Source organism: Diceros bicornis, chromosome 29 (assembly GCF_020826845.1).
Source record: "Diceros bicornis minor isolate mBicDic1 chromosome 29, mDicBic1.mat.cur, whole genome shotgun sequence".
Taxonomy (NCBI): domain Eukaryota; kingdom Metazoa; phylum Chordata; class Mammalia; order Perissodactyla; family Rhinocerotidae; genus Diceros; species Diceros bicornis.
The window spans coordinates 36,261,672-36,288,956 of record NC_080768.1 but is presented as its reverse complement, the minus strand read 5'-3'; the positions used below and the strand labels follow the sequence as shown (position 1 = coordinate 36,288,956).

Sequence of the window (27,285 nt, the reverse complement as noted above, 5' to 3'; positions counted from 1 at the left end):
GTTGCAGGATACAAAATAACATACAAAAACTGGTATTGTTTTTATGCACTAGCAATGAATTATCTGAAGAAGAAATAAAACAATCCCACTTACAATTGCATTGAGAACAAGAAAATACTTAGGAATAAATCTACCCAAGGAGGTGAAAGAGCTCTACACTGAAAACTACAAGACATTGATGAAAGAAACTGAAGAAAACACAAATAAACAAAAAGGTGTCCTATGTTCATGAGTTAGAAGAATTAATATTGTTAAAATGTCCACACTACTGAAATCCACCTATAGATTTGACGCAGCCCCTGTCAAAATTCCAAAGGCATTTCTTACAGAAGTAAAAAATGCAATCCTAAAATTTATATGAAACTAGAAAAGACTCTGAAAAGCCAAAGCACTCCTGAGAAAGAAGAACAAAGTGGGAGGCATCACACTTCCTGATTTTAAGCTATATTGTAAAGTTATAGTAATCAAAGCAGTATGATATTGGCATGAAAACAGACAAATAGACCAATGGAACAGAATTGAGGACTCAGAAATAAACCCAAGCATATATATAGTCAACTAATATTTGACAACAGAGCCGAGAATACTCAATGGAGATAAAACAGTTTCTTCAATAAACGGTGCTGAGAAAATTGGATATTCACATATAAAAGAATGAAACTAGAACCTTATCTTACACCACTAACAAAAAGTAACACACAATAGATTAAAGACTTACATATAAGACCAGAAACCATAAAATTCCTAGAAGAAAACAAAAAAAAGCTCTTTGACGTGTATTGACAACCATTTTTTTTATATGACACCTAAAAGGCAAGCAACAAAATCAAAAATAAACAAGTGGGACTACATCAAACCAAAAAGCTTCTGGACTGCAAAAGAAATGATCAACAAAATGAAAGGACAAACTCAGAATGGGGAAAATATATGCAAACCATATATCTGATAAGGGATCAATATCCGAAATAGATTTTTTTAAAACCTCATACAATTCAACATCAAAAAAAAAAAAACCCACTAATAATCCAATTAAAAAATTGGCAAAAAACAAAATTGGCAAAAGACCTGAAAAGATATTTTTCCAAACAAGATATACAGATAGCCAATGGGTACGAGAAAAATTGTTCAACATCACTAATCGTTAGGGAAATGCAAATCAAAACCACAATGAGATATCACCTCACACCTGTTAGTATGGCTATCAACAAAATGATAAGATATAACAAATGCTGGTGAAGATGTAGAGAAAAGGGGACCCTTGTGCACTGTTGGTGGGGTTGTATATTGGTACAGCCACTATGGAAAACAGTACGGAGGTTCCTCAAAATATTAAAAATTAAACTACCATATGATCCAGCAATTCCACTTCTGAAAATATACCTGAAAAAAACATTGTACCAGATAGAGTGGTTGAGTTAGAAAGAAATTTCGTTGGTGCTACATAATGGGGCAAGGAGAACTATGTTGATCAATGGAAAACTATGGCAATGCAACAATGACAAGAATACCAAGGACTCATATTCCACAGGAATGAAAGAAAGGTCAACAGGTAAATAACCCCATCAAGTTATGCTGCCAGTAGTAGGTAAGAGGAGCAAAGAATGTGGATGGAAGAAGTAGCTATGATCACTCACAACCAGAGACACAAGTGAGGATCACACCAAAAATATTTTGTTTCCTCTTTCTCCTTTTCTCCCTCAGTCTCTTATATAAAGAACACTGGTGGTAGTTAACTTTTTGGTTTCAGGAGTGAATATAACTAAATTAACAATAAGGCAGGAGAGAAGTCAAGATGGCTGCATAGGCAGACTCTGAATTCACCTCCTCCCACAGACACAGCAGATTTACAACTAACCTTGGAACAATTACCTCTGAGACAGAACTGAAAACTGGATAAGAGGAACCCCTTAAACAAATGACAGTCCTGACTGAGATGGAAGAGGCATAAATTCCCTTCTGGAGAGAAAAGATGCCACCTTCACAAGCCGCAACACTTCATGGCCACCCAGGAGCCATCCAAACGTACGCAGCCTTCCCTGGAGGAGTGGGGGACCTAAGCTAGGGAGCATTGTCACTATAAGCATTTTTTAGACCCAGCACAACCGAGATGAGTGTGATAATATCTGGCTTTGTTGGCTACTAACAACAATAAGGAATACCCCTGCAAAAGCTGGGGCATAAGGAAAGTAAAGCTGGCTCTTAAAGGGCCCATGCACATATTCACCCATTTTGGAAAGCAACCTAAAATCACCAGAAGGAAAAGTGCACAGTCCTTTGGTGAATAGAGACTCAACTGATAGTCTCTGGGTGCATCTTGGTGAGACGTGAGACATCGCCAGGGAATGGGACATTGGCAGCAGCCATTGTTGTGACCTGGTGTGGGCATGCTGATGCAGACACTGGCAGACATCATTGGAGTTCTCCCTGTGGGCTGATAGCCCGGGGTCTGCCACACACACTAGAGCACCAATTTAATCTGGCTCAGCCAAGGAAAGCAGCCCGCCTAGGGACTGGCCCCACCCAACAACAATCCCTCAGGCAACTTGTGGGCCTGCATGGGCTAGGTGCCTGAATTTGCTGCAGCCAGGGGAGTGGGCCCACCTTTGTGGGGCAGAGCATGCATGACTAGTGGGTGGAGTGTGTAGGGCATTGGTCGAGTGTGTAGGGCCTCTGCCATGGGGCGACTGGGTGTGCTTCATGAGGTTGGGATGTACGCATGGGACACGACTGTGTTGACTGTGTGTGTTGCCCTGTGGGCAGTGGGGCTTGTCAGCTGCAGAAGATTTGTGCTTCTCAAACAGCCACATAGGGAATTGGCCCCACATTCCAAAGCCTGAAGCAACTGGGTCCCATGCCTGGGGCCAGCCCCACCCAGCTACAATCTTCAGAGGGCTGACAAGAGCCTTACAGTGTGGAGGCCTATAGCAATTTCAAGCCCCTGAGCCTAACAATCAGCCACACTGGGGGCCTACTCACTTAGTAGAAAAACTGCCACAGGAATGTGCTATTAGACCTGCAGCCAACTATGCTGGGGTTCCCCACACATGATAAAGAGACCAAAAGGCCCACAACAACCACATGCAGCTAAGCATTACAACCAGCTGGCCAGAAGGACAGCTCGGCCTCTCTGGGCACCTATGGCTAGAACAAATCTGCCACAACAGAAGGACACATGTAGCCCACATGGGGGTCACTCTTGGAACATTTGAAACTGAAGATGGAAAGGAAGCACAATGCTCGGCCTCATAAGGCATCACTTACATAAGGTCACCTTGCCAAGATCAGGAAACCTAGCTGCCCCACCTAATACACAGATACAACCACAGAGAAAGAGGCAAAATGAGGAGGCAAAGGAATATGTTACAAGTAAGGGATCAGGACAAAACCCCAGAAAAGGAACTAAATGAAACAGAAATGAGCAATCTACCTGACAGAGAGTTCAAACAAAGAGTCATAAGGATGCTCACAGGTCTTGGGAGAAGAATGGATGAACTCAGTAAGAATGTCAACAAAGAAATGGAAGATATAAAAAAGAACCAGTCAGAAATGAAGAATACAATACTGGAAATGAAAAGTTCACTATAGGGACTTAAAGGCAGAGTAGAGGATACAGAAGAACAGATCAGCAAGCTGGATTAAAGACTAGAGGAAATCACCCAAGCTGAACAGATAAAAGAAAAAAAGAATTAAAAAGAGTGAGCACAGTCTAAGGGACCTCTGGGACAACATCAAGTGCACTAACATCAGTGTTATAGGTGTCCCAGAAGGAGAGGAGAGAGACAAAGGGGCAGAGAATCTATTTGAAGTAATAATAGCTGAAAACATCCCTAACCTGAGGCAGGAAACAGATATCCAGGTACAGGAAGCACAGAAAGCACCAAACAAGGTAAACCCAAAGAGGCCCACTCCAAGACACATCATAATTAAAGTGTTCAGAATTAAAGATAAAGAAGGAATCCCTTTAAAGATTTAAAGAGAAAGGCAACAAGTTACATACAAAGGAAACCCCATAAGGTTATCAGCTGACTTCTCAGCAGAAACCTTACAGGCTAGAAGAGAGTGGCACAATATATTTAAAGTACTAAAAGGAAAAAACCTACAGCTGAGAATACTCTACCTGGCAAGGTTATCATTCAGAATGGAAGGAGAGATAGTTTCCCAGAAAAGCAAAAATTAAAAGAGTTTATCACCAAGAAACCAGTCCTACAGGAAATGCTAAAGTGACTTATTTAAGGGAGAAAGAGAAGATCACAAATAGCAAAAATTATCTATTTCCATGATAAGAGGATAACGCACAAAAAAGAGGTTAGATGTGATATCAAAAACATAAAATGTGGGACGAGGGGAGTAAAAGAGCAGAGCTTTTAGAAAGAAGTCAAACTAAAGAGACCATCAACTTAATATAGATTGCTATAGACGTAGTTTATTATATATGAACCTCATGGTAATCACAAACCAAGAAATGTATAATAAATAGACAAAAAACTAAGCGAAAGGAACGCAAACAATGTTAAAGAAAGCCATCAAACCACAAGGGAAGAGAGCAAGAGAAGAAGAAAGGAAAAGCAAAGAAATACTCTAACACTCAGAAAAAAAGTTAAAAAATGGCAGTAAGTACATACTTATCAGTAGCTACTTTAAACGTCAATGGACTAAATGCTCCAATCAAAAGGCATGGGGGGACTGATTAGATAAAAAAACAAGACCCATATATATGCTGCATATAAGAGACACACTTCAGACCTAAAGACACTCACAAACTGAAAGTGAAGGGATGGAAAACGATACTACATGCAAATGGCAATAAAAAGAAAGCTGGGGTAGCAAAACTCGTATAAGACAAAATATATTTTAAAACAAACACTGTAACAACAAACAAAGAAGGGCACTACATAATGAACAAGGGAACAATCCAACAAGAGGATTCATAAAGCAATTATTAACAGACATAAAAGGAGAAATAAACAGTAACACAATAATAGTAGGGGACTTTAACACTCCACTTACACCAACGGATAGATCATCCAAACAGAAGATCAATACGGAAACATTGGCCTTAAATGACACACTAGCCCAGATGGACTTAGTAGATATACATAGAACACTCCATCCAAAAACCAAAGAATACACATTCTTTTCAAATGCATATGGAACACTCTCCAGGATAGATCACATATTAGGCCAACAAACAATTCTCCATAAATTTAAGAGGATTATAATAATACCAAGCATCTTTTATGACCACGATGGTATGAAAATAGAAATCAACTATAGGAATAAAACCAGAAAAGCCACAAATACGCAGCAATTAAACAAAATGCTACTGAACAATGATGGGTCAATGAAGAAATCAAAAGAGAAATCAAAAAATGACTGGAGACAAATGAAAATGAAAATACAACATGCCAGAATTTATGGGAAACAGCAAAAGTGGATCTAAGAGGGAAGTTTATAGCAATACAGGCCTATCTAAACAAATAACAAAAAACTCAAATAACAATCAAACAATGCACCTAAAGGAGCTGGAAAAAGAAGAACAAACAAAGCCCAAAATCAGTAGAAGTAGGGAAATAATAAAAATCAGAGCAGAAATAAATGAAAGAGACACTAAAAAAATAGAAAAAAAATCAATGAAACCAAGAGCTGGTTCTTTGAAAAGATTAAAAAAAAAATAGACAAACCTTTAGCTAGACTCACTAAGAAAAAAAGAGAGAGGCTCAAATAAGTAAAATCAGAAATGAAAGAGGAGAAATTACAATGGACAACTCAGAAATACAAAAGATTATAAGAGAACAATATGAAAAGCTATATGCCAACAAATTGGATAATCTAGAAGAAATGAATAAATTCTTAGAATCATACAACCATCCAAAACTGAATCAAGAAGAAATAGAGAATTTGAATAGACCAATCACCAGTAAGGAGATCAAAACAATAATCAAAAACCTCACTAAAAATAAAATCCAAGACCAGACGGCTTCCCTGGTGAATTCTACCAAACATTCAAAGAACACTTAATACCTATCCTTCTCAAACTCTTCCAAAAAATTGAAGAGGAGCAGAAGCTTCCTAACTCATTCTATGAAGCCAAAATTACCCTGATACCAAAACCAGACAAAGACAACACAAAAGAAGAAAATTACAGGCCAATATCACTGATGAATATCAATGCAAAAATCCTCAAGAAAACACTAGCAAATAGAATACAACAATACATTAAAAAGATCATACACCATGATCAAGTGGGATTTATTCCAGGGATGCAGGGATGGTTCAACATCTGCAAATCAATCAATGTGATACATCACATTGAAAACAAGAAGAATAAAAATCACTGATCATCTCAGGATGCAGAGAAAGCATTTGACAAGATACAGCATCCGTTTATGAAAAAAACTCTGAATAAAATGGGGATAGAAGGAAAGTACCTCAGCATAATAAAGTCCACATATGACAAACCCACAGCTAATATCATCCTCAGTGGACAAAATCTGAAAGTTATCTCTCTAAGAACAGGAACCAGACAAGGATGCCCACTTTCACCACTCTGATTTAACACAATATTGGAAGTCCTAGCCAGAGCAATCAGGCAAGAAAAAGAAAGAAAAGAGATCCAAATTGGAAAGGAAGAAGTGAAACTGTCACTATTTGCAGATGACATGATTTTATATATAGAAAACCCTAAAGAATCCACCAAAAAACTTTAGAAATAATAAATGAATATAGTAAAGTTGTAGGATACAAAATCAACATTAAAAAATCAGTTATGTTTCTATATAGTAAAAACTAAGTGGCAGAAAGAGAAATTAAGAACACAATCCCATTTACAATTGCAACAAAAGAATAAAATACCTAGGAACAAACTTAACCAAAGAGGTGAAAGAGGTGAAAATTATAAAACATTGTTGAAAGAAACGGAAGAAAACACAAAGAATGGAAAGATATTCCGTGCTCTTGGATTGGAAGAATTAACATACTTAAAAAGTCCATACTTCCTAAAGCAATCTGTAGATTTGATGCAAACCCTCTCAAAGTTCCAACAACATTTTTCACAGAAATAGAACAAAGAATCCTAAAATTTTACAGAAAAACAAAAGACTCCAAATAGCCAAAACAATCCTGAGAAAAAAGAACAAAGCAGGAGGTATCACATTCCCTGATTTCAAAATATACTACAAAGCTATAGTAACCAAAACAGCATGGTACTGGCACAAAAACAGACACACAGATCAATGGAACAGAACTGAAAGCCCAGAAATAAACCCACACAGCTATGCACCGCTAATTTTCGACAAGGGAGCCAAGAACATACCATGGAGAAAGGAAAGTTTCTTCAATAAATGGTGTTGGGAAAACTGGACAGCCACATGCAAAAGAGTGAAAGTAGACCATTATCTTATACCATACACAAAAATTAACTCAAAATAGATTAAAGACTTGAATGTAAGACCTGAAACCATGAAACTTCTAGAAGAAAACATAGGCAGTACGCTCTTCAACATTGGTCTTAGCAACGTATTTTCAAGTACCGTGTCTGAACAGGCAAGGGAAACAACTTAAAAAAATAAACAAATGGGACTACATCAGACTAAAAATCTTCACATCAAAGGAAACCATCGACATAAGGAAAAGACAACTTAACAATTGGGAGGAGATATTTGCAAACCATACATCTGATAAGGGGTTACTATCCAAAATATATAAAGAACTCACACATCTCAACAACAAAAAACAAACAAACCAATTAAAAAATGGGCAAAAGACCTGAACAGACATTTCTCCAAAGAAGATATACAGATGGCCAACAGGCACATGAAAAGATATTCAACATCATTAACTATCAGGGAAACGCAAATCAAAACTACAATGAGATATCACCTCGCACCCGTCAGAATGGCTATAATTAACAAGACAGGAAACAAGTGTTGGAGAGGATGTAGAGAGAAGGGAACTCTCATACACTGCTGGTGGAAGTGCAAACTGGTACAGCCACTATGCGAAACAGTATGGAGATTCCTTAAAATATTAAGCATAGAAATACCATATGATCCAGCTATTCCACTGCTGGGTATTTATCCAAAGAACATGAAAACACCCATGTGTAATGATACATGCACCCGTGTTCATTGCAGCATTATTCACAATAGTCAAGACTTGGAGGCAACCTAAGTGCCCACCAATGGACGAATGGATAAAGAAGATGTGATATATATACACAACGGAATACTACTCAGCCATAAGAAACTATGAAATCCAGCCATTTGTGACAACATGGATGGACCTTGAGGATATTATGCTAAGTGAGATAAGTCAGAGGGAGAAGGTCAAATACCATATGATCTCAATCATAAGTAGAAGATAAAAACAACAGCAAACAAACACATAGAGACAGAGATTGGATTGGTGCTTATCAGAGGGGAATGGGGGAAGGAGAAGGGTGTAAGGGATGATTAGGCACATGTGTGTGGTGATGGATTGTAATTAGTTTTTGGGTCATGAACATGATGTAATCTATGCAGAAACAGAAGTATAATGATGTATACCTGAAATTTATACAATGTTAGAAGCCAATGTTACTGCGATAAAAATAAAATAAAATAAAAACAATAAGGCAGCTGATGGACTACGTTAGGGTTGATAATTTTCCACCTGTGTGAAGAAGAGGTGAAAGTCAAAATGTGTGGACTGTGCTAAATATCTTCAGTTTATCTTTCCACATTCAGTCTCCTCCCTGCTCTCTGCCATGGAACACTAAGCCACATGAACTACATCAGTAGGCTTCCTGGTCCTCTAGGTTTTCACAATAGGGAGTAACTGGGAGGAAGAAGAGTAGAGTCAGCATATTTACCTGGCTATAAAAAGGCTGTATTCTTCAACCAAATACTCAGCTCCTGTCAGGCAGACCTCTCCACATAGCTTCCTGATCTCCAGTATCCCTCCTTAACTTTGCCCCTCAGGCCTAGTGGTGGTAATGGTTCCTTGATGTTCCTAGCCACGTAGATCTTCACTTTCCCTTGTGATTTCCCTACATTCTGCCTATACCTTTGTAAATTGTTCCGTTATTAACTTCCCCTAAAATTACTCAAATTGGACATGCTATGTCTTGAAAATATTTCCTTTGTTAACCTCGCCTAAAAATATTGAGTGTGCCATCCTTTTCCTGCTAGAACACAGTCAAATAATACTGCATATAATAGAGCATGCATATATAATATGTTCACATAATACAGCAGACATACAAAGGAATGAGAAAGATACCTATATACCGATATGGAGAGATATCCAGGACACATTGTAAAGTTAAAAAAAAAAAGAAAGTGGGGCTGGCCCGGTGGTGTAGCAGTGAAGTTCATGCACTCTGCTTTGGTGGCCCTAGGTTTGCAGGTTCAGATCCCAGGCGCGGACCTATGCACTGCTTATCAAGCCACGCTGTGGTGGCGTCCCATATAAAGTAGAGGAAGATGGGCACAGATGTTAGCCAAGGGCCAATCTTCTTCAGCAAACAAAAAAGGAGGATTGGCAACAGATGTTAGCTCAGGGCGAATCTTCCTCAAAAAATAAAAGAAAGCAAGTTGTGGAATAAGATGGGTGGCATATCAACTTTCAAAGAGAAAGGCGAGGGATAAGAATTTTATACATAGTTGCATATATTTGCAAAAATCAGCACTGGAGGGGTAAATCAAAGACTTTTTTAAATGGTTGCCTATAATAGGGGGGAAAGAACAGGTCAAAGGGACAGGATTGGAATGAAGACCTCTCTAAGTAAGATACCTTGTTGTATCATGTAGAGACAGTCCTCATTTTACATGACACATGCAGGACTGTAAAAATGACAGTGCAAAGATATCTTAACAATCAGTGGGGGAAAATTACAATTGTACCATGACTTTTGAAAATTTTATAAACTATATAAATGTATAGGAAAAATTTTTAAATAATAAAACTAATATATAGTTAATACAGTGTGATTTAAAACATTAGAAACATTGAAAACTGTTTTATTTCTTTGTAAAAGAAAAACTTAGCAAAGGTAGCTTGAACAGTATTTGCCTTTTTCTTCTCATTCATACAACTTACAATATGAAGCAAACATTTTTTCTATGCCTTGGCAAACTGACCTTTCTAAATTTGGATCAGCTTCTAATATTTCATCCTTTGCCCTTTCAGTGTCATGAAATATCTCTAGGAGTTCCTTTAAATGTAATGAAGTTATCTGTTGGTGTCACTTCCTCTGGAACATCTTTATCTTTTTCGTCACAACCACTCTCCTCATTTTTGTTCCTTTTCACTAAGATCCTCTGTCTGTGTAGCTAGAGTTTCTAGAACGGCAGCAGTGTCAACACTCCCCCAGTCAGCCGTTTCTTCTATAACTCCATTTACATTTGATTTGAATTTCACTTTCAGCATTATCATTTTTCATTTCTTTGCTGCACTTTCATTTTTGTTGACCAATTCCCTCTTTCAGTCATACATTTTTGTAAAATATCACATAGGTTTATCATTGAGAAACAAGGAGGCAGTGTAACTCTTGCTCTTGGCTTGAACTAAATAACTAGTGCACAGAAACCAACCAGTGACAGATTTTGAAAGAAGTGAAGATTGGTCACTGATCATGTTACTTACATAGTGATTTGTGAATTGAAGAACTAGCAGCTAAGTTTTACTTTATGCAATTGCTCAGTTAATATACCAGTATTTATCCCCATAGTTCCACCCCTGCTCATTTGTCACAGGTTGACTGTATCTTGCATTTCTAAACTAAATCCACAACAACTATCAGGCAGCCCTTTCCAGTTATTCTCTTCGAGTTTTGGTAACTACCCTTCTCTCTGTGGTGTCTTCCTGCCAAGAACTTACACACACACACACACACACACTCTCCTTCATGCCCTTTAGCAATTACTACCCTTCTCTCTTCTCATTGCCAATAATAACGATTATGCTAGCTTCTAACACATAAATATTTGCCTATTTTTGAATTTTATGTAAACGAAATCATAGCAAACATATTTTACATATTTTGGGAGTATGGCTTCTTTCACTCAATATTGTGATTGTGAGATTCATCTATAGGGCTGTATGGAGCAGTAGTTCATACATTTTTATTGCTATATGGTATTATATGAATGCAGCACATTTTATTTATCCATTACACTCTTGATGGACATTTGGGGTGTTTCCAGTTTCATGCTATTAGAAATAGTGCTACTATGAACGTTCTTTTAATGCACATACATACATATTTCGGTAGATAGAAGTGAAAATGCTGGATCTTAGGATATGTATGTGTTCACTTTTAGTAGATGCTACCAGTTTCCTAAACTGGTTATAGCAATTTATACCCCCAGGAGCAATATATGAGAGTTGCAGTGACTCCATATTCTTGCTAGCACTTAGTGTTATCTTAGTGTTAACTAAAACCGTCTTCTTTACGTTATCATTTCTAGGGGGTGTGAGGTAGTATTTCACTAAGTTTTTACTTCATTTCACATATTTTTTGACTATATGGCTATCCTTTTTTGTGAAGTGTTTATTCAAGTATCTTGTCCATTTTTCTATTGCATTAGCCTTTTTTAGTGATTTTTGGGCACATTTTATATATTCTGTATATGAGTCATTGTCAGTCATGCATTGCAAATACTTCCCCTATTCTGTGGCTTATATTTTCACTCTTTTAATGTCTTCTCATAAACAGAATTTCCTTAATTGGGTGTGGTCCAATATAGGCAACTTTTCCTTTATGATTAGCGTTTTTTATGTCCTCCTTAAGAAATCGTTCCCTACTCCCACAGTCATGAAACTTATGTTTATTTTTTTATCTGCCAGGGCTTTATTAATTCCACATATAGATCTATAATCCACCTAAATTTTATCTTTTGAATAGCATCAGGTAGCAGTGAAGTTATATTTATCAAAAAGACTATGAACTACAGGTAATCTTCGCAAAAAATTAAGTATATGCCCATACGTTTTTCTGTTTTTGAACTCTCTGTTCTGTTCCATTGGTCTATTTGTCTATTTCTGTCTTTATTACTGAAGCTTTATAATAAATCTTGATATCAACTACAATATGTTCCTTTGCTTTGTTATTCTTCAAGATTATTTTACCTATTCTTAATTCTTTGTATCACCACAAGTTGTAGATTTAGCTTGTCAACTTTATACACACACACACACAACCCCGATAGGATTTTTATTGGGGACTGTATTCACTCTATAGATCAATTTGGGGGGAGTCAACATCTCTATATTATTTTCTGCCAATCCATGATCTTAGGCAATGTCTCTAACAATGTTTTATTTTCTCTGTAGAGGTCTTACACATCTTTTGATCACTTCTTATTTCTATACTTCTCGATTTTTATGCTATTTTTAAAGTTTGGTTTTCTGTTTATGGGTAGTTTATAAAAATACATTTTATTTATCCATCATACTGTACTTTGATTTGTTGCCTTTTGATCTTTGTATTCAGTAACCTTGATAAACTTTTATTAATTCTAATATGTTAACTGTAAATTCACTTGATAGATTCATCTACTTACTCATAAAATCTGAAAATATCAGATCTTGTAATTTTTTTCCCTTGTTCTTGCTAAATTGCCTTGTATAGGAACCTCGAAATTAACTGAATATAAATGATGATGGTGGGCATATCCTCATCTTTTCCCTGATCTCAAAGAAAGAGTTTTCAAAATTTCAATATGATGTATGCTGAAGACTTTTGTCAACACCCTCTTTCCTATTCTCAATATTAAATATTTTTTGAATTCCTAATACAGACAGGTGATGTTTTAGAAACTTGGACTACTTCAGTGAAAGAAAGCAAAGGTCCCTGCCCCCATGGAAATTTTTATTGTAATGAGTGTTCTCCTTCATATCTAAGTTGGCTTAGAGTTTTTATTTGAACATTAGCAAATGCTTTTCTTTTCATCCTCTGAGATGATTACATAATTTTGCCAATTATTCTATCAATGTGGTGAATTACACTAACTGCCAATGCTAAATCAATCTAGTATTCCTGGAATAAATTCAATTTGGTCACAATATATTTTTCTTTTTATGTATTGCTGAGTTTTGCCTGCTAAAATTTCTTTAGAATGCTTGCCTCTATCTTCTAAAGCAAGATTGCCCATAATTTTCTTTCTTGTACTATCCTTTTCAGGTTTGTTATCAAAATTGTGCTAGCCTCATTAGACAAACTGGAGAGTGTACCTCCCTTATTCATTCTGTAAGTAAGTCTTAAATATTTGGTACAACTTGCCAGTAATAAGTTTGGGCATACAATTTTATTTGTGAAAAGATTTTAATTATGGACTCAGTTTTTTAAAATACTGTAGATATTTTCAGGTTGTCCACACTTTTGCCTCAAGTTACTATTAGCAAGTTATATTATTCTTGGAATTTGTCTATTTAATCTACGTGTTCAAATTATAGCATCCTCTAATAATCTTTTTGATATATGCAGCATATTTTCTCTTTCTTAATATTGCTCATGTATGTCTTCTATTTTTGTTCTATCCTGTTTTTGTCTTGATTAGTCAACACTACAGGTTTGTCAAATTAACAGTCCTTTCAAAGACTCAACTTTGGAAGTTGTTGACTCCCACAATAGCAAGTTTATTTTCTTTGTAATTAATCTCTAATCTTCTGTTAATTATTTTCTTCCATCAATGTTCTTTTGGTCTCTCTTACATTTTTTCAACTTGTTGAGATAATTAGTTGGCATATTAATTTTCACCCTGCATTCTCTTCTAGGATAAGCCTTTAAGGTTCTCAAAAGTTTTGATATGAAGTATTTTTATTATCTTTTGATTCAAATTATTTTTGTAAGTTCTATTATATATATATTTTTAACCATTGTGTGTTAATTTCAAAGGATATTGTGCTTTTTGATGTTTGTGTTTTATTTCTAACATGCTTTCTGTCATTCCAGTCCTTTGAAATTTGTTGAGACTTGCTTTATTGCCCAGTATAATGGTAAATTTGTATAAACATTCCATATGTGCTTGTAAATGATGTTTCTTCTGCAATGTGGTAAGTGCATTTACAGACATGTAAATGTCCATTAGCATCAAGTTTATTAAACATTTTGCTCATTACTGAATGTGTTACTGAAATGTGTTACAATCTCCCACTATGTTTGGGGATTTGGCTTTCTTCTTGTAGTTTTGTCATTTTTTTCTCTAAACATTTTGAAGCTATGTTATTAGTTGCATAGAATTTTTAATTGCTATATTTTCCTGGCGAATTGAACCTGCTATCATTATGAAGTAATATTCTACTTCTATCTAGTAATGCTTTTTTTCTTATAGTCTACTTTATCTGATATTACTTTAGCTATACCACCTTTCTTTTAATTAGTATTTGCATGATACAAAGTTTTACGTTCAATCTTCAGTTTTCTTGTTTGAAATATATTTCCATATATGTCAGCTTATAGTCAGATTATTTTTCCATGCAGTATGATAATCTGTGTCCTTTAATTGGATAATTTAGTCAATTTATATTTAATGTATATCTGACATTTTTGGCTTTAATTTTTTCTATTTGTTCCAGGTAGTTTGTATTTCTTTTTCCATATTTACTTGTCCTCTAATAATTTAATAGCTTCTCTAATTCCATTTTTCTCTTTCTATTTTTAGTGGTTACCTGGGAAATTACAATATACATACTTATCAAAGTCTGAAGTTATTCAACATCTTTTAACTTCCTCTAGGACAATACTAGCTTCTTAAAAAAAAAACATTTAACTCCGTTTATACTCCTTCAACCTATATTATTATTATATTTTTCAATTTAAGGTAATGTTAGATACTGCTGCAAACAGGCATCTAAAATCTTAGTGGTTTCATACACTCACATAAAGCCCAGTGCAGACACTCCTGGGAAGTGGATAACCTTCCATATGTTCATGTTGAAATACTTACATATTGTGCTCCTGTCCTTATTTACAGCCTTTCCATCAAGCTCACCAGCAGAAAGGCTCATACATGTTTTAAATGCTCCAACCAAGAAGTGACATACATTACTCCCATTCACATTGCATGGCTCTATCTAAATATAAGGAGGTCTGAGAAACATGGTCCCTGAATTGGCACATGCTTTCCAGCCACAGCTGTAGACAGTAGTATCAGCCAACCAGCTATGACAGATTGTTGTTATTTGTTTTAACTTAATCTTGTCTCTATTTTAATTTCACCAGATACAATTATTATTAGTTCATGCAGGCCACGTTCAAATAATTATTACTTTCATTACTCTTCATTCCCTTTGAATCTCAGATCTCCCATCTGGGATCACTTTCTTTCTGCCTGAAGATTATTTATAACTTCCCTTAGTAATATTGGACTGTAGGCATATAAGTGGAGGCAAAGAAACAAACAAGAAAAATGGAAAATAAGGTGATAGTGTTAATTGTAAAAATATCATTAATCACAAGAATGCACATGATTTAAACTGAAATAATTAAAACACATATATTTTTATATTGAATAGGGAACAACAGTTCCAGTTATATGCTGTTTACAAGAAATACTGCTGAATTGGCAAGGATTATATATAGCTGCATGAGACAGAAAACTCAATAATGACATTTTCTAATAGGAAGAAGTTTATTTCTTTCTCACATAAAAGCGGCTTCTTGCCCTTCAGGGACCTGGGCTCCTTCCAGCTTCTTAGTCCATCATGCCTAGGTAATGACTTTGTCTTCACATGGGATTTTAAACAGCAGATTGGAGAAAGGCCACAATGAAGAATAGGTACCATCCCTTTAAAGAAGCTTCCTGGAAGTTCCAAATGTTATTTCTGCTTACATCTCACTGGATGAAACGTTGAAAAATCTGGCTACGAAAAGAGTTAGGGAATGAAGACTTCTATATGAGCAGGAGTATGCCTATCTGAAAACTGAGGTTTGTTAAAAAAAAAAAAAAGGATCAAATAGAAATTGGAAGAGGTATATATAGAGATGTTTATTAAATATTGTTTGTAATGGCAAAAATAGAAACAACCAAAATGCCCACAAAAAGCATGCAGGATACAGTGCGGTATATTCATATAATGAAACATCACACACCAATGCAAAAAATTAACTAGAGACAAAGGATTCTGAGGACAGTGAAACTACTCTGTATGATACTAAAATGGTAGATATATGTCATTATACATTTGTCAGAACTGAGAGAATGTACAACACCAAGAGTGAACCCTAGTGTAAACTATGGACTTTGGGTGATTATAATGTGTCACTGTAGGTTCATCATTTGTAACAAATGTACCACTCGGGGATGAGATGTTAACAGTGAGGGAGGCTATGCATTTGTGAGAGCAGGGCATATATGAGATATGTCTATGCTTTCCTCTCAATTTTGCTGTGAACCTAAAATTTCTCTTAAAAAAATAAAGTTTCAAAAAATTAACTAAAATCCACGTGTCAGGATGGATAAATCTCAAAATTATAAGTAGAAACAAAAAATTCAAATTGCAGAATGACACAGTATGATACAATTTATATTATGTTTAAAGCATAAAAAACAATTCTTGTTTAGAGATATATTCAATTATGGTAAAAGTATAAAAGTTTTTAAACAAAGAAACATAAAGGTTTTATAAAAGTATAGGCATAAAAGCTTTATAAAAGCATCATTCCTTGAATTCATCTCCTCCAATGATTCTATCCTATACCCGGCCTCAGTCACTCATTCCTATGGTTCACACCATAGGCCTTGTCAACAGACCTTTATCAATAACTGCAACTCCTCCATCATCTCTGTAAAGTGCATCCCACATCCTGACCACCTACTTTCTTTCCTGATCACTCCTCTAGGACCTCAACTCCAACAATCCCTGTACCCACCAGCATATCCAAACCACGGTTCCTACATTTTCCCTGTACCTAACTTCCTTACTGACTTCTCTCCTCCCTTAACCAGTTCAAATTCTCTTACAAACACCCTCCATTTCCTTGCCATCCTTTCACTTCATAATGACTTAACAAAAGCACAATACATCAATCTTCAAAACACTGAGATAGAAAGATATCAGAACTAGGATTTTATACCTAGCCAAATTATCCATCAGATGAGGATGGAAAGCAAAAGTATTTTCATTAATAAAAGAACTCAATGTTTTCCATTTATACACACTGTGTTTAAAAAAAAGAAACTCATGATTTATTCCAGAAAAAACAGCAAAAGATTCCAAGAAAAAGAAAATGAGGCTTAATTTTCTGTAGCAGTTGATTTCACCCATAGAAGTAAAAGAAGTTGGAAAAAAATTTAAGAAGCTCCATTAGACCGTGAAGCCTAAAAGGCCCTTCTTTGACCACCAAAGTTTTATGAGCATAACAATATATTTATTTCTTTATTCAACAGTTAACATCATTTATATATTCATAATACTGTAAAATACTATTTATTGATTTAACTTTTAAATCAATCTGTAGGCCAAGGTACAAAAGATCTATAGAATAAATTATAAATTTTATAAATCTTGACAATGGATATGAGAAGTGTACAACTATTTTATATCTCTTCTTTTTCATAGCAAGTAATCAAAGGACATTGCCTAAGGTAAATAGATATTATTTAAATAGTAAAATATAAATAATAAAAATATAAATATTATTAAAATGGTAATATATATTATTATATGTATTCTGTATATATGATATAATATGTATAATATATATAATTATATATAAACAAATAATATAATAATATATTTTAATAATAACATAAATATTATTAAAATAAAAAAATATAAGAATATATTTATCACACACAGAAAGAGTGGGCTATGTCTAAGATAATATTACCAATATTGTCTAAAGTTTATAAATCAAAATATGAGTAAGAGCATATATATTTTAAATAAATAAATTTAACTATCAGAAGAATTTAAACAGCAATTAGAAGATCTTAATTAGAACTACATGAAGGGAATAAAGGAGAAAGTGTTACAATAAATTTTTGCTTTCAATACCTATAATTAAAACAATTTCACCATGTGCATGCATAAATTCTATAATAAAACTAATTAAAAGAGTATCAAATAAAAATATATGCCACAAAATCCCAACTTTGCAAAAATATATGCAGAGAGGGAGACACAGTAACAGAGAAAGACACAAAGTACAAGATACATATCAATCAAAATGTTAATAGTGGTTATCACTTTCTGAGTGGGAAGACAACAGGTTATATGAATTCTCTTATATGTTCTTATATATACTTTAAAAAATGGACAAGAATAATGTAAGTTATTTTGTAATTAAAAAAACGTATAGTACTTAAACTTTTTTTTTTTTGAGGAAGATCAGCCCTGAGCTAACATCTGTTGCCAATCCTCCTCCTTTTTTTTCCCCCTTTTCTCCTCAAAGCCCCAGTAGTCATAGTTGTACGTCATAGTTGCACATCCCTCTAGTTGCTGTATGTGGGATACTGCCTCACTATGGCCAGACAATCGGTGCATCGGTGCGCGCCCGGATCCAAACCTGGGCCGCCAGTAGCAGAACACGCGTACCCAACCACTAAGCCACAGGGTCGGCCCCTTAAACTTGTTTTTAAAAAGAATGAATAGTGTAGGAAAAGGGCTCAACAAATTACTTCGCCTGTCAATGATGCATCTAATTGTACCAATAATTTATTTATATATATAAAATATTTATAATTACTACAAATGTTTAAAATAGACTGAAAATTTTCTTTTAAATATTGTCGTTCAAAGGTGTGAAACATTTTAAAGGATTTTTATCATACTTTTTGTTGTTTTGATTTTGAAGCTATTTTATCTGTAAGACTATTTCTCCAATTTTATGTCTGCAAGCAAAAGTCAATTTGGGTTATAGAAATTTCTTTACAGATAATTTTTCATGATGCACTACTCTATATATTAAGGAATATCTGTGTATTTATGATATTTTTATTCCACTCAACTTCCAGCAAATTGCAACAAGATCCTTGTTCTACAGAATACTCTTCCTTCTACACAGTTCAAATTTTTAATTATGGAAAATAAATGCAATCTCTAAATGTAAATATAAATGTAAACTGTATAAAATATATGCTATAATGTTGGATAGTTTGTTTCTTTGCTTGTTTTTGCTGAGGAAAATTTGCTCTGAGCTAACATCTGCTACCAATCTTCCTCTTTTTGTATGTGAGCCACCACCACAGCGTGGCCACTGACAGACAGGCGAGTGGTGTAGTTCTATGCCTGGGAACCGAACCCAGGCCACTGAAGTAGAGTGCGCAAAACTTAACCACTAGACCACCAGGGCTAGCCTTGGATAATTTGTAAATGTACAAATTTTTTAAATAAGAGGATTAAATAATTACATACCAAAGCAATTCCTGCAGAATAATGGGTAACACACATCTTTCCAGGAAACGTTGCTCCCACATAATCTGGATGATCTCTATAGCTAAATAAATAGGTACATATTTGTAATTAATTTTGACAAAATTCAAATGAGAGCATTCCCGCTAATAATTCGTCTGTAGTTCATAAAATCCTAGTCTAAAGCAAACTGGGGTATGATCTTTCCATATGTCCTTAATTGTTTCAATTTTGGAAGATATTCTTAATTAAATGAGATTAAGCACCCTGGATTTCTAAAACATATCCAAGTTTTTGATGGCTTTTCTGTTCTCATCACATTTGGTTAGGGTTACCAAAGCCTTGGACCAAATATTTTGATCAAAAGCATTTTGTTGAGTGACAATGAAAAAGTTTTAAAGCATAGATTAAAATTTTTCACTCTCATGTAGAAAAGCTCACCAGTTTCTCATAGGAATGACTTTATTGTTCTACGACTTAACATTACTATTTCTGCTTTGAGTAAGGGCCCATAAAAACTGTCATATAATAATAGCACAGTTCTCAGAGATTTACGTAAATTATTCCATTTAATCCTCAAATCAAGCCAATGAAACAGATACTATCCTTATCCTCATTGAACAAACCAAACATCATATGGAAAGTATAACTTTCTCAGGGTAGCATGATTAGTAAGTGCTACTGAAGAATTTGAACTTGGGCAGTTTGAATCCAGAGCCATAGGCTCAACCACTAAGGCATAGACACTCCAAACATATTCTGCCATCTTTAGAGCCTCCACCAAAACAAACATTCCAGAATGTGTGTAAAGAAGCTTGGTACTCAATTCTCAATTTGCAATGCTCCACCGGTCTCAATTGCACTGTCTTCCCACTGCTGCCTTTATTCTGTCTCTCTGGTATTGTTTACATCTAACCCCTCCAGCACTTGTTGCCAAGTATTTGCTCTTAACACCCACTTTGGCTTTGTATTTCAATGTCTAAGAACTGTTTACACTCTTTCTTCATCCAAGATAGTTCTCCGAATAGATAAGACTTTCCCTAAAACTCTATGCATACTGTTGATGAGCTGGACTCAGTAATAGTTAGTTTTTACTTAATACTGCCTGCCCAGTCTCCACATCAAATCAGTTGTCAAGATCTACTGTTTTACTTCTTCAATGTTTCTTGTATCCTTTCCCTCATTCAAAGGTCCAGCTCTAGTTCTATGAATTCCATATTCTTTGAAAAGAACTAAAAATTTATTTAGTCTCATGCCTCTAAGCATATTGTTTTCATAACCTGGAATGATCTCCATATCCCTTCTCTGAATTTAAATATGCCTAATTCTGCCTTCCTACTTCTAATTTAATTAGTACTTCTTTAATTTGGGCTATTTGTTATACATTATTTTGAGTCTCTTTCTCTCATTCTCTCTTTCTCTTGCTCTCACTCTCACTCTTTTTTTCTCCTGTAAACTATAAATAAGTAGAGATAAAGTACTAACACTAATCTGTGGAGTGACATCAGCAAGATGGTATAATATATGTTTTCAGCCCTCACTTCCCCACAGAAACAATGATTTTGACAACTATCCATGGATGAGAGTACCTTTCTGGGAGCCCAAGTGTCCAGAGAAGAAGCCCCAGATCCTCGTTGAATCCAAGAATAGACACAATGAATGAGGTAATAAGTTTTACTTTACCCTTTACTTTACCCTTCACTTAATTTACTTTTACCCTCACTTTTACCCTTCACTTTCACTTTACCCATCACTTTACAAGGTAGCATAGTTCAATGCTAAGAGAAACATCCTGAGCCATGATTTCTCAGAGGATGATGAGAACATAGTGTGTGCCTCCAGCCAAGTGGGATGCTGCACAAGAGGCCCACTTTTTAAGTGTCCATTGACAGATGAACGGATACAAAAAATATGACGTTTATGTACAATGGAATATTATTCAGCCTTAAAATGGAAGGAAATCCTGCCATTTGCAATATAGGTAAACTTGGAGGAGATTGATGGTGCTCAGGGCAAGCTGCCCCAGGAAGCACCACTCTGGTATGCGGATTATTTCGAGCTGAAGACAATAAGGATATTTGACCTCCCCCACTAACTGCCTAGAGAATCTGGCATGGTGGCTCATTCCTGGAACAGATCTTCTATCATGATGGCTATAAAGATAATGTAAAATAGATGTTGCAATGGGAGGGGCACCAAGCCCCTTTTATCAAAAAACTCTATCTCTCCCTGACCAAATTATCAATAGATGACCCTGAAAAGAATTGTCCTTCTGCCCTCTGAAGTCCCAGGCCACTACCCACCCCCAACACGTTCCTTCGCCTTTAGCTGCAATACTTAAGAAAGCAGCTTAGACAGAGGGACGAGTTGCTCATTTCTGAGTTTCTCCCATGTATACATGTTATTAAACTTGGTATTATTTTCTCCTGCTAACCTGTCTTGTTGATTATTTGGCCAGCCAGAAGAACCTTAAGGGAAAGGGCGGAGGGAGATTCTCCCTCTTCCCCCTACAAGATTATGCTAAGTGAAATAAACCATACATAAAGACAAATACTGTATGATCTCACCTATATGTGAAATCTAAAATAGTCCAGTTCATAAAAACAGAGAGTAGAATGGTGGTTGCCAGGGGTTGGCAGATGGAGGAAATAGGCAGATGCTGCTCAAATGGTACAGTTTCAGTTATGTAGGATGAGTAAGTCCTGAAGGTCTAATGTACAGCATGGTGACTCTAGTTAATAATACTGTCTTGCATATTTGAAATTTGCTATGAGAGTAGATCTTAAGTGTTCTCACCACACACACAAAAAGATGGTAACTATGTAAGGAAATAGATATGTTATTTAGCTTGATTATGGTAATCATTTCACAATGTATACACACATCAAAACATCACATTGGACACTTTAAATATATACAATTTTTATTTGTCAATTTTACCTCAATAAAGCTGTAGAAAAATAAAAATAAGAAAAACAAAAGGGGGTAAACTGAAGCAGAGATGGTCACTGGCCCTAGGTGACAGAGTTGAAGTTAAATACAGGCAGTTGGCCTCCAGAGCTTAAATTCTGAATCGCTGTGTTATACTATCTCAGTAAACATTTGTTGTAAAAAGTTAAAAAAACTTAACTTTGCAATGTTCATAGTGCCTACTGTATGACTTATTCATACCAGATTATAAACTTCTGGAGTACAGAGACCATAGAAAATTATTGTTAATTATTGTATTTTCATAGTGTCTGTTCTAGGACCTTACTCACTGTAGATATGCAAAATATGTTGCTGCAGTAAAATAATATCAAGATATCAAGAAGGAGTATTACTCAAGTTCAAGGATGCTGATTGCACCATAATTTCTACATTTCTAATGGGATAAATTCTCTTACAGCAATCTCATTTATTAATGCAATCAAAGTTCAATGTCCTATTAAAAGAATACATCATGCCAAAGTGAGGTTTCTTCTAAGAATGCAAGGATAGTTCAAGGTTGGGAAATATATTAATGTAATTATTTGTATTAAGAGAGCTAAGGAGAATATCTTATGTCATCTCTATAAAAGCTAAAAGATTATTTTTCAAACTGTTTCTATAACATGGTTCTATGGCTACTGCCTTAATATTATACACACACAAAGACAGGCAGGTGCATGCACACACACACACATACATTTTAACCCAAAAAGCTAAAAAGCATCTTACTGAACAAGGTAATATTCCCACTAAAGTAAAGAAGAAAACAGACATGACCCATGTTACCATTATTACCACTAATATTTAACATTGTACTAAATTAGCCAAAGCAGTAAGATTAGAGAAAGAAATTGAAAATATAAAATGAAGGAAAAAGAGATAAAACTACCTGTATTTGTAGATGGTATTTGTATGCATGAAAAAAACCAAGGTAATACACTTAAGAACTATTAAAAACAATAAAGATATTTAGTAAGGCAGTAGAATATAAAATGAATACAGGCATACCCGGAGATAATGCAGGTTCAGTTCCAGACCACCACAATAAAGTGGATATCGCAATAAAGCAGGTCACATGAGTTTTTTGGTTTCTCGTGTACATATAAAAGTTATTTTACCCTATACTCTAGTCTATTAACTGCAGTAGCATTATGTCTAAAAAAACAATGTACATACATTAATTTAAAAATACTTTATTGCTAAAATGTGCTACCCATCATTTGAGTCTTCAGTGAGTTTTAACCTTTTGCTGGTCTTGTAAAAAACATGGTATCTGTGAAGCACAATAAAGTAAAGACCAATAAAATGAGGTATTCCTGTAGATGAAAATTAAGTAATTCTTATTCTTAAAAGCAACATCTTGCTAGTAGATAGCAGATCCATTTATAACAGCAACTGGAAAGATAAAATACAGAGGAAAAGTTATCAAGAAATGTATAAAACCTATAGAGAGAAACTAACTTCTGAAGGCCAAAACAAGTAGAAAGACATAATATATGTGAGGTTTGAAGACTCAACAATTCTCCATAAGTTGATTTATAAATTTAACGTGGTCCTAATAAAAATACCAACATTTGTTAGGAGCTGGACAGGTTGATTCTAAAATTTCCATGGAAAATAAATTTAAAATTTCCTTTATAACCATGAAGGGGGAATGTCTTTTTAATTATGACTCAAAATCCAGAAATCATCAAATAAAAACCTAATAAATTCTCCTTCATAAAAATATAAATATTTAGGGGACCAGCCTGGTAGGTAGCACAGTGGTTAAGTGCACACACTCCGCTTCAGCAGCCCGGGGTTCGCAGGTTTGGATCCCAGGCAAGCACCAACACACTGCTTGTCAAGCCATGCTGTGGCAGCATCCCATATAAAATAGAGGAAGATGGGCACGGATGTTAGCCCAGGGCCAATCTTCCTTGGCAAAAAGAGGAGGATTGGCATCGGGTGTTAGCTCAGGGCTGATCTTCCTCACAAAATAAATAAATAAATAAATAAATAAATAAATAAATAAATAAATAAATAAATAAATAAATATTTTGTATGGCAGTTAAAAAAACCCACACGCAAGAAGTTAAGTCAAAAGTCAAATTATCAATTGGGAAAGAAAACTACTTCTCATTGCAAGAAAACAAAATTTATCTATCTTTATATCTAGGTCTATCTATCTATCCATCTACCTATTTATATGTGTCATGAAAATTAAAACTACACCAAGATATGATTTCTCACATACCACACAGGTAAAAACAAATTTTGACCAGATATTTTGTTGGCAAGACTGCGGGGAAACAGACCCTCTCATACATTATTGATGGGTGTGTAATGTGCTAAAATCTGGTATTGGCTATCAAAATTATAGTTACAGGGGCCAGCCCCATGGCTTAGTGGTTAAGCGTGCGCTCTCCGCTACTGGTGGCCTGGGTTCGGGTCCGGGCACGCACCAACGTACAGCTTGTCCGGCCATGCTGAGGCAGCGTCCCACATACAGCAGCTAGAAGGATGTGCAACTATGACATACTACTATCTACTGGGGCTTTGGGGAGAAAAAGGGGGGAAAAAAAGGAGGAGGATTGGCAATAGATGTTAGCTTAGGGCCTGTCTTCCTCAGCAAAAAGAGGAGGATTTGCATGGATGTTAGCTCAGAGCTGATCTTACTCACAAAAAAAAAAAAAAATTATAGTTACACTACCCAGCAATCTCATTCCTGGGAATTTGCCTTCCAGACGCACATACACATACATAAAATACATAAAATGACACATATATGAAGTATTTTTACTGTTAGATTCTTTATAATAATAAAATACCAGAAGTAGTCTAATTGCCAATTATTAGGGAACTAATTAAATAAACTACACACAATCACACAATGATTTCTAACCCCTATTATATAGGGGTTAAAAATAAGTAAGAGCTCTATGTTCTTACATGAAGAAGACTCTGAGTTATATTAAGTAAAAAGGCAAGGGCAAAATGTGAGTTATATGACATGCATCCTTTTGTTTAAGAAAGGAGACACAATAAGAATAAATACATTTACTTGCTTATATTTACACAAAGGCCACTAAAAGAATACAAAAGTCACTGATAAAAATGATTTGACTCCATGGCACCAAGAAGCAAAGGACGGAGGTGGCAGACTGAAAGGGAGAATTTTCTGTAAAGATGGTTACATTTGTGCTAACTGCTTGCTATGTTGAGAACAGTGTTATTTCAGGTGATGGATGTGATAGCCATTCTGTAATGCATTTAGAGAAGTGGTTAAAAATACATGTAATAAAGATGGTTATAGGATTGAAAAAAAATTTTAAGAATTTTCTGTGTATACTTTTCCTTATAGGTTTGACTTTTGAATAATGTAAATGTGTTACCAATTCAAAAACATAAAATTAAGTTTTGGAAACAAATCTAAATAAATCAAACTAATCTAATATAAATTTAGTAATAGAGAAAGGATTTATTTCAAAAGAATTTGGAACAAAGTTCCTTGTACATCTTCAATGAGATACACTCAAAAAAGAACTGTCAGCTCAGGGCAAATCTTGCTCAGCAAAAGAAAAAAAAAATGTAGGTAAAGCAATATATATTCATATGAATGAAATGAGAAACTTACATTCTCAGAGGAAAAGAAAAACATTTATGAAATTAAAGAAGCTAGGTAAAAATACCATAATTCTAATTACGATTAAATCCATTAAAAGTGATGAAAATGATCCCTATGGACTCATAATTTTTTAATTCCATTCTTCATTTTAAAAATTATTGTATAACTTACAATAAAATTTACCCTTTTTAATGTACAGTATTGTTTTGACTAAAGCATATACTATGTAACCACCACTGTAATTAAGATATGGAGTAGTTCCATCAACCCCCAAAAATCTCCCATACATATATATGTACATACATACATCTCCCCCAACACCAAGTCTTTGGCAACTTCTCATCTGTTTTCTGTTCCTATGTTTTGCCTTTTCCAGAGAATAGGCATGTTATAGATGCATATATATGTGTATAGTGTCTGTATGTATATAAAATAGATTCTTTCACTAAGCAAAATAAATTTGTGACTCATCCATAGTGTTACGTATATTGGTAGTTCATTCCTTTTAATTTTTGAGTAGTGATTCATTGTATTGATATATCACAATTTGTTTATCTATTTACAAGTAGGGACATTTGAATTGTTTCCAGTTTGGAGTGATTATGAATAAAGCCACTATAAACATTCTCCTACAAGTTTTTGTTTTAACATAAGTTTTTATTTCACTTAGGTAAATGCCTCAGAGAAGGATTACCAAATCATATTGTAAGTGTACGTTTAACCTCACAAGAAATGGCCCAACTGTTTTCCAAAGGAACTGTAAGATTTTGCATTCTCACCAGCAACGCAGAAAAGTTCCACTTATTCTGCATAATCTCCAGCAGATGGCATTGTCAGGTTTTTGTTTTGTTTTGTTTTGATTTAGTCATTATAAGAGTACAATAGTTTGTTACTGTGGTTTTAATTTACATTTCCCTAATGAGTAATGATGTTGAGTGTCTTTCATATATTGATTTGCCATCAATATACTTCTTTGGTGAAGTGACTTCAAATACTTTGTCCACTTTTTACTGGGTTGTTTTCTTATTACTGAGTTTTAACTGTTCTTTAGGCATTCAGGTACATGTCCTTTACCAAACATGTGATTTCAAAATATTTTTTATGAGTATTTGGCTGTGGTTTATCTTTTCATTTTCTTAACAGTATATTTCAAAGAGCAGAAATTTGATGAATTTCTTATCATCAACTTATCAATTTTTTATTTTATGAATCATGCTTTTGGTGTTAAAATATCTTTGCCTAACAAAAGGTTACAAAGATTCCTCTAGTATGTCTTTTGCTAGAAGTTTTAAGTTTTACTCATTTAGCTCTATCACTCATTTTGAGTTACTTATTATATATGCTATGAGGTATGGATGGAGGCCATGTTTTGC

At 34.8% G+C, this 27,285-nt stretch overlaps 2 protein-coding genes across 5 annotated transcripts in view; both read right to left on the bottom strand.

Moving 5' to 3' along the window:
* LOC131394054 (disintegrin and metalloproteinase domain-containing protein 5-like) overlaps positions 1-27,285 on the bottom strand; it is a 601,035-nt gene that overhangs the window by 257,006 nt on the left and 316,744 nt on the right. The gene's annotated exons all lie outside the window — the stretch shown is intronic.
* Positions 1-27,285, bottom strand: part of LOC131393849 (disintegrin and metalloproteinase domain-containing protein 32-like) — a 165,316-nt gene that overhangs the window by 34,510 nt on the left and 103,521 nt on the right. The window contains 1 exon segment of the mRNA XM_058524842.1: positions 19,340-19,420. Coding sequence (XP_058380825.1) covers positions 19,340-19,420 — 81 coding nt within the window.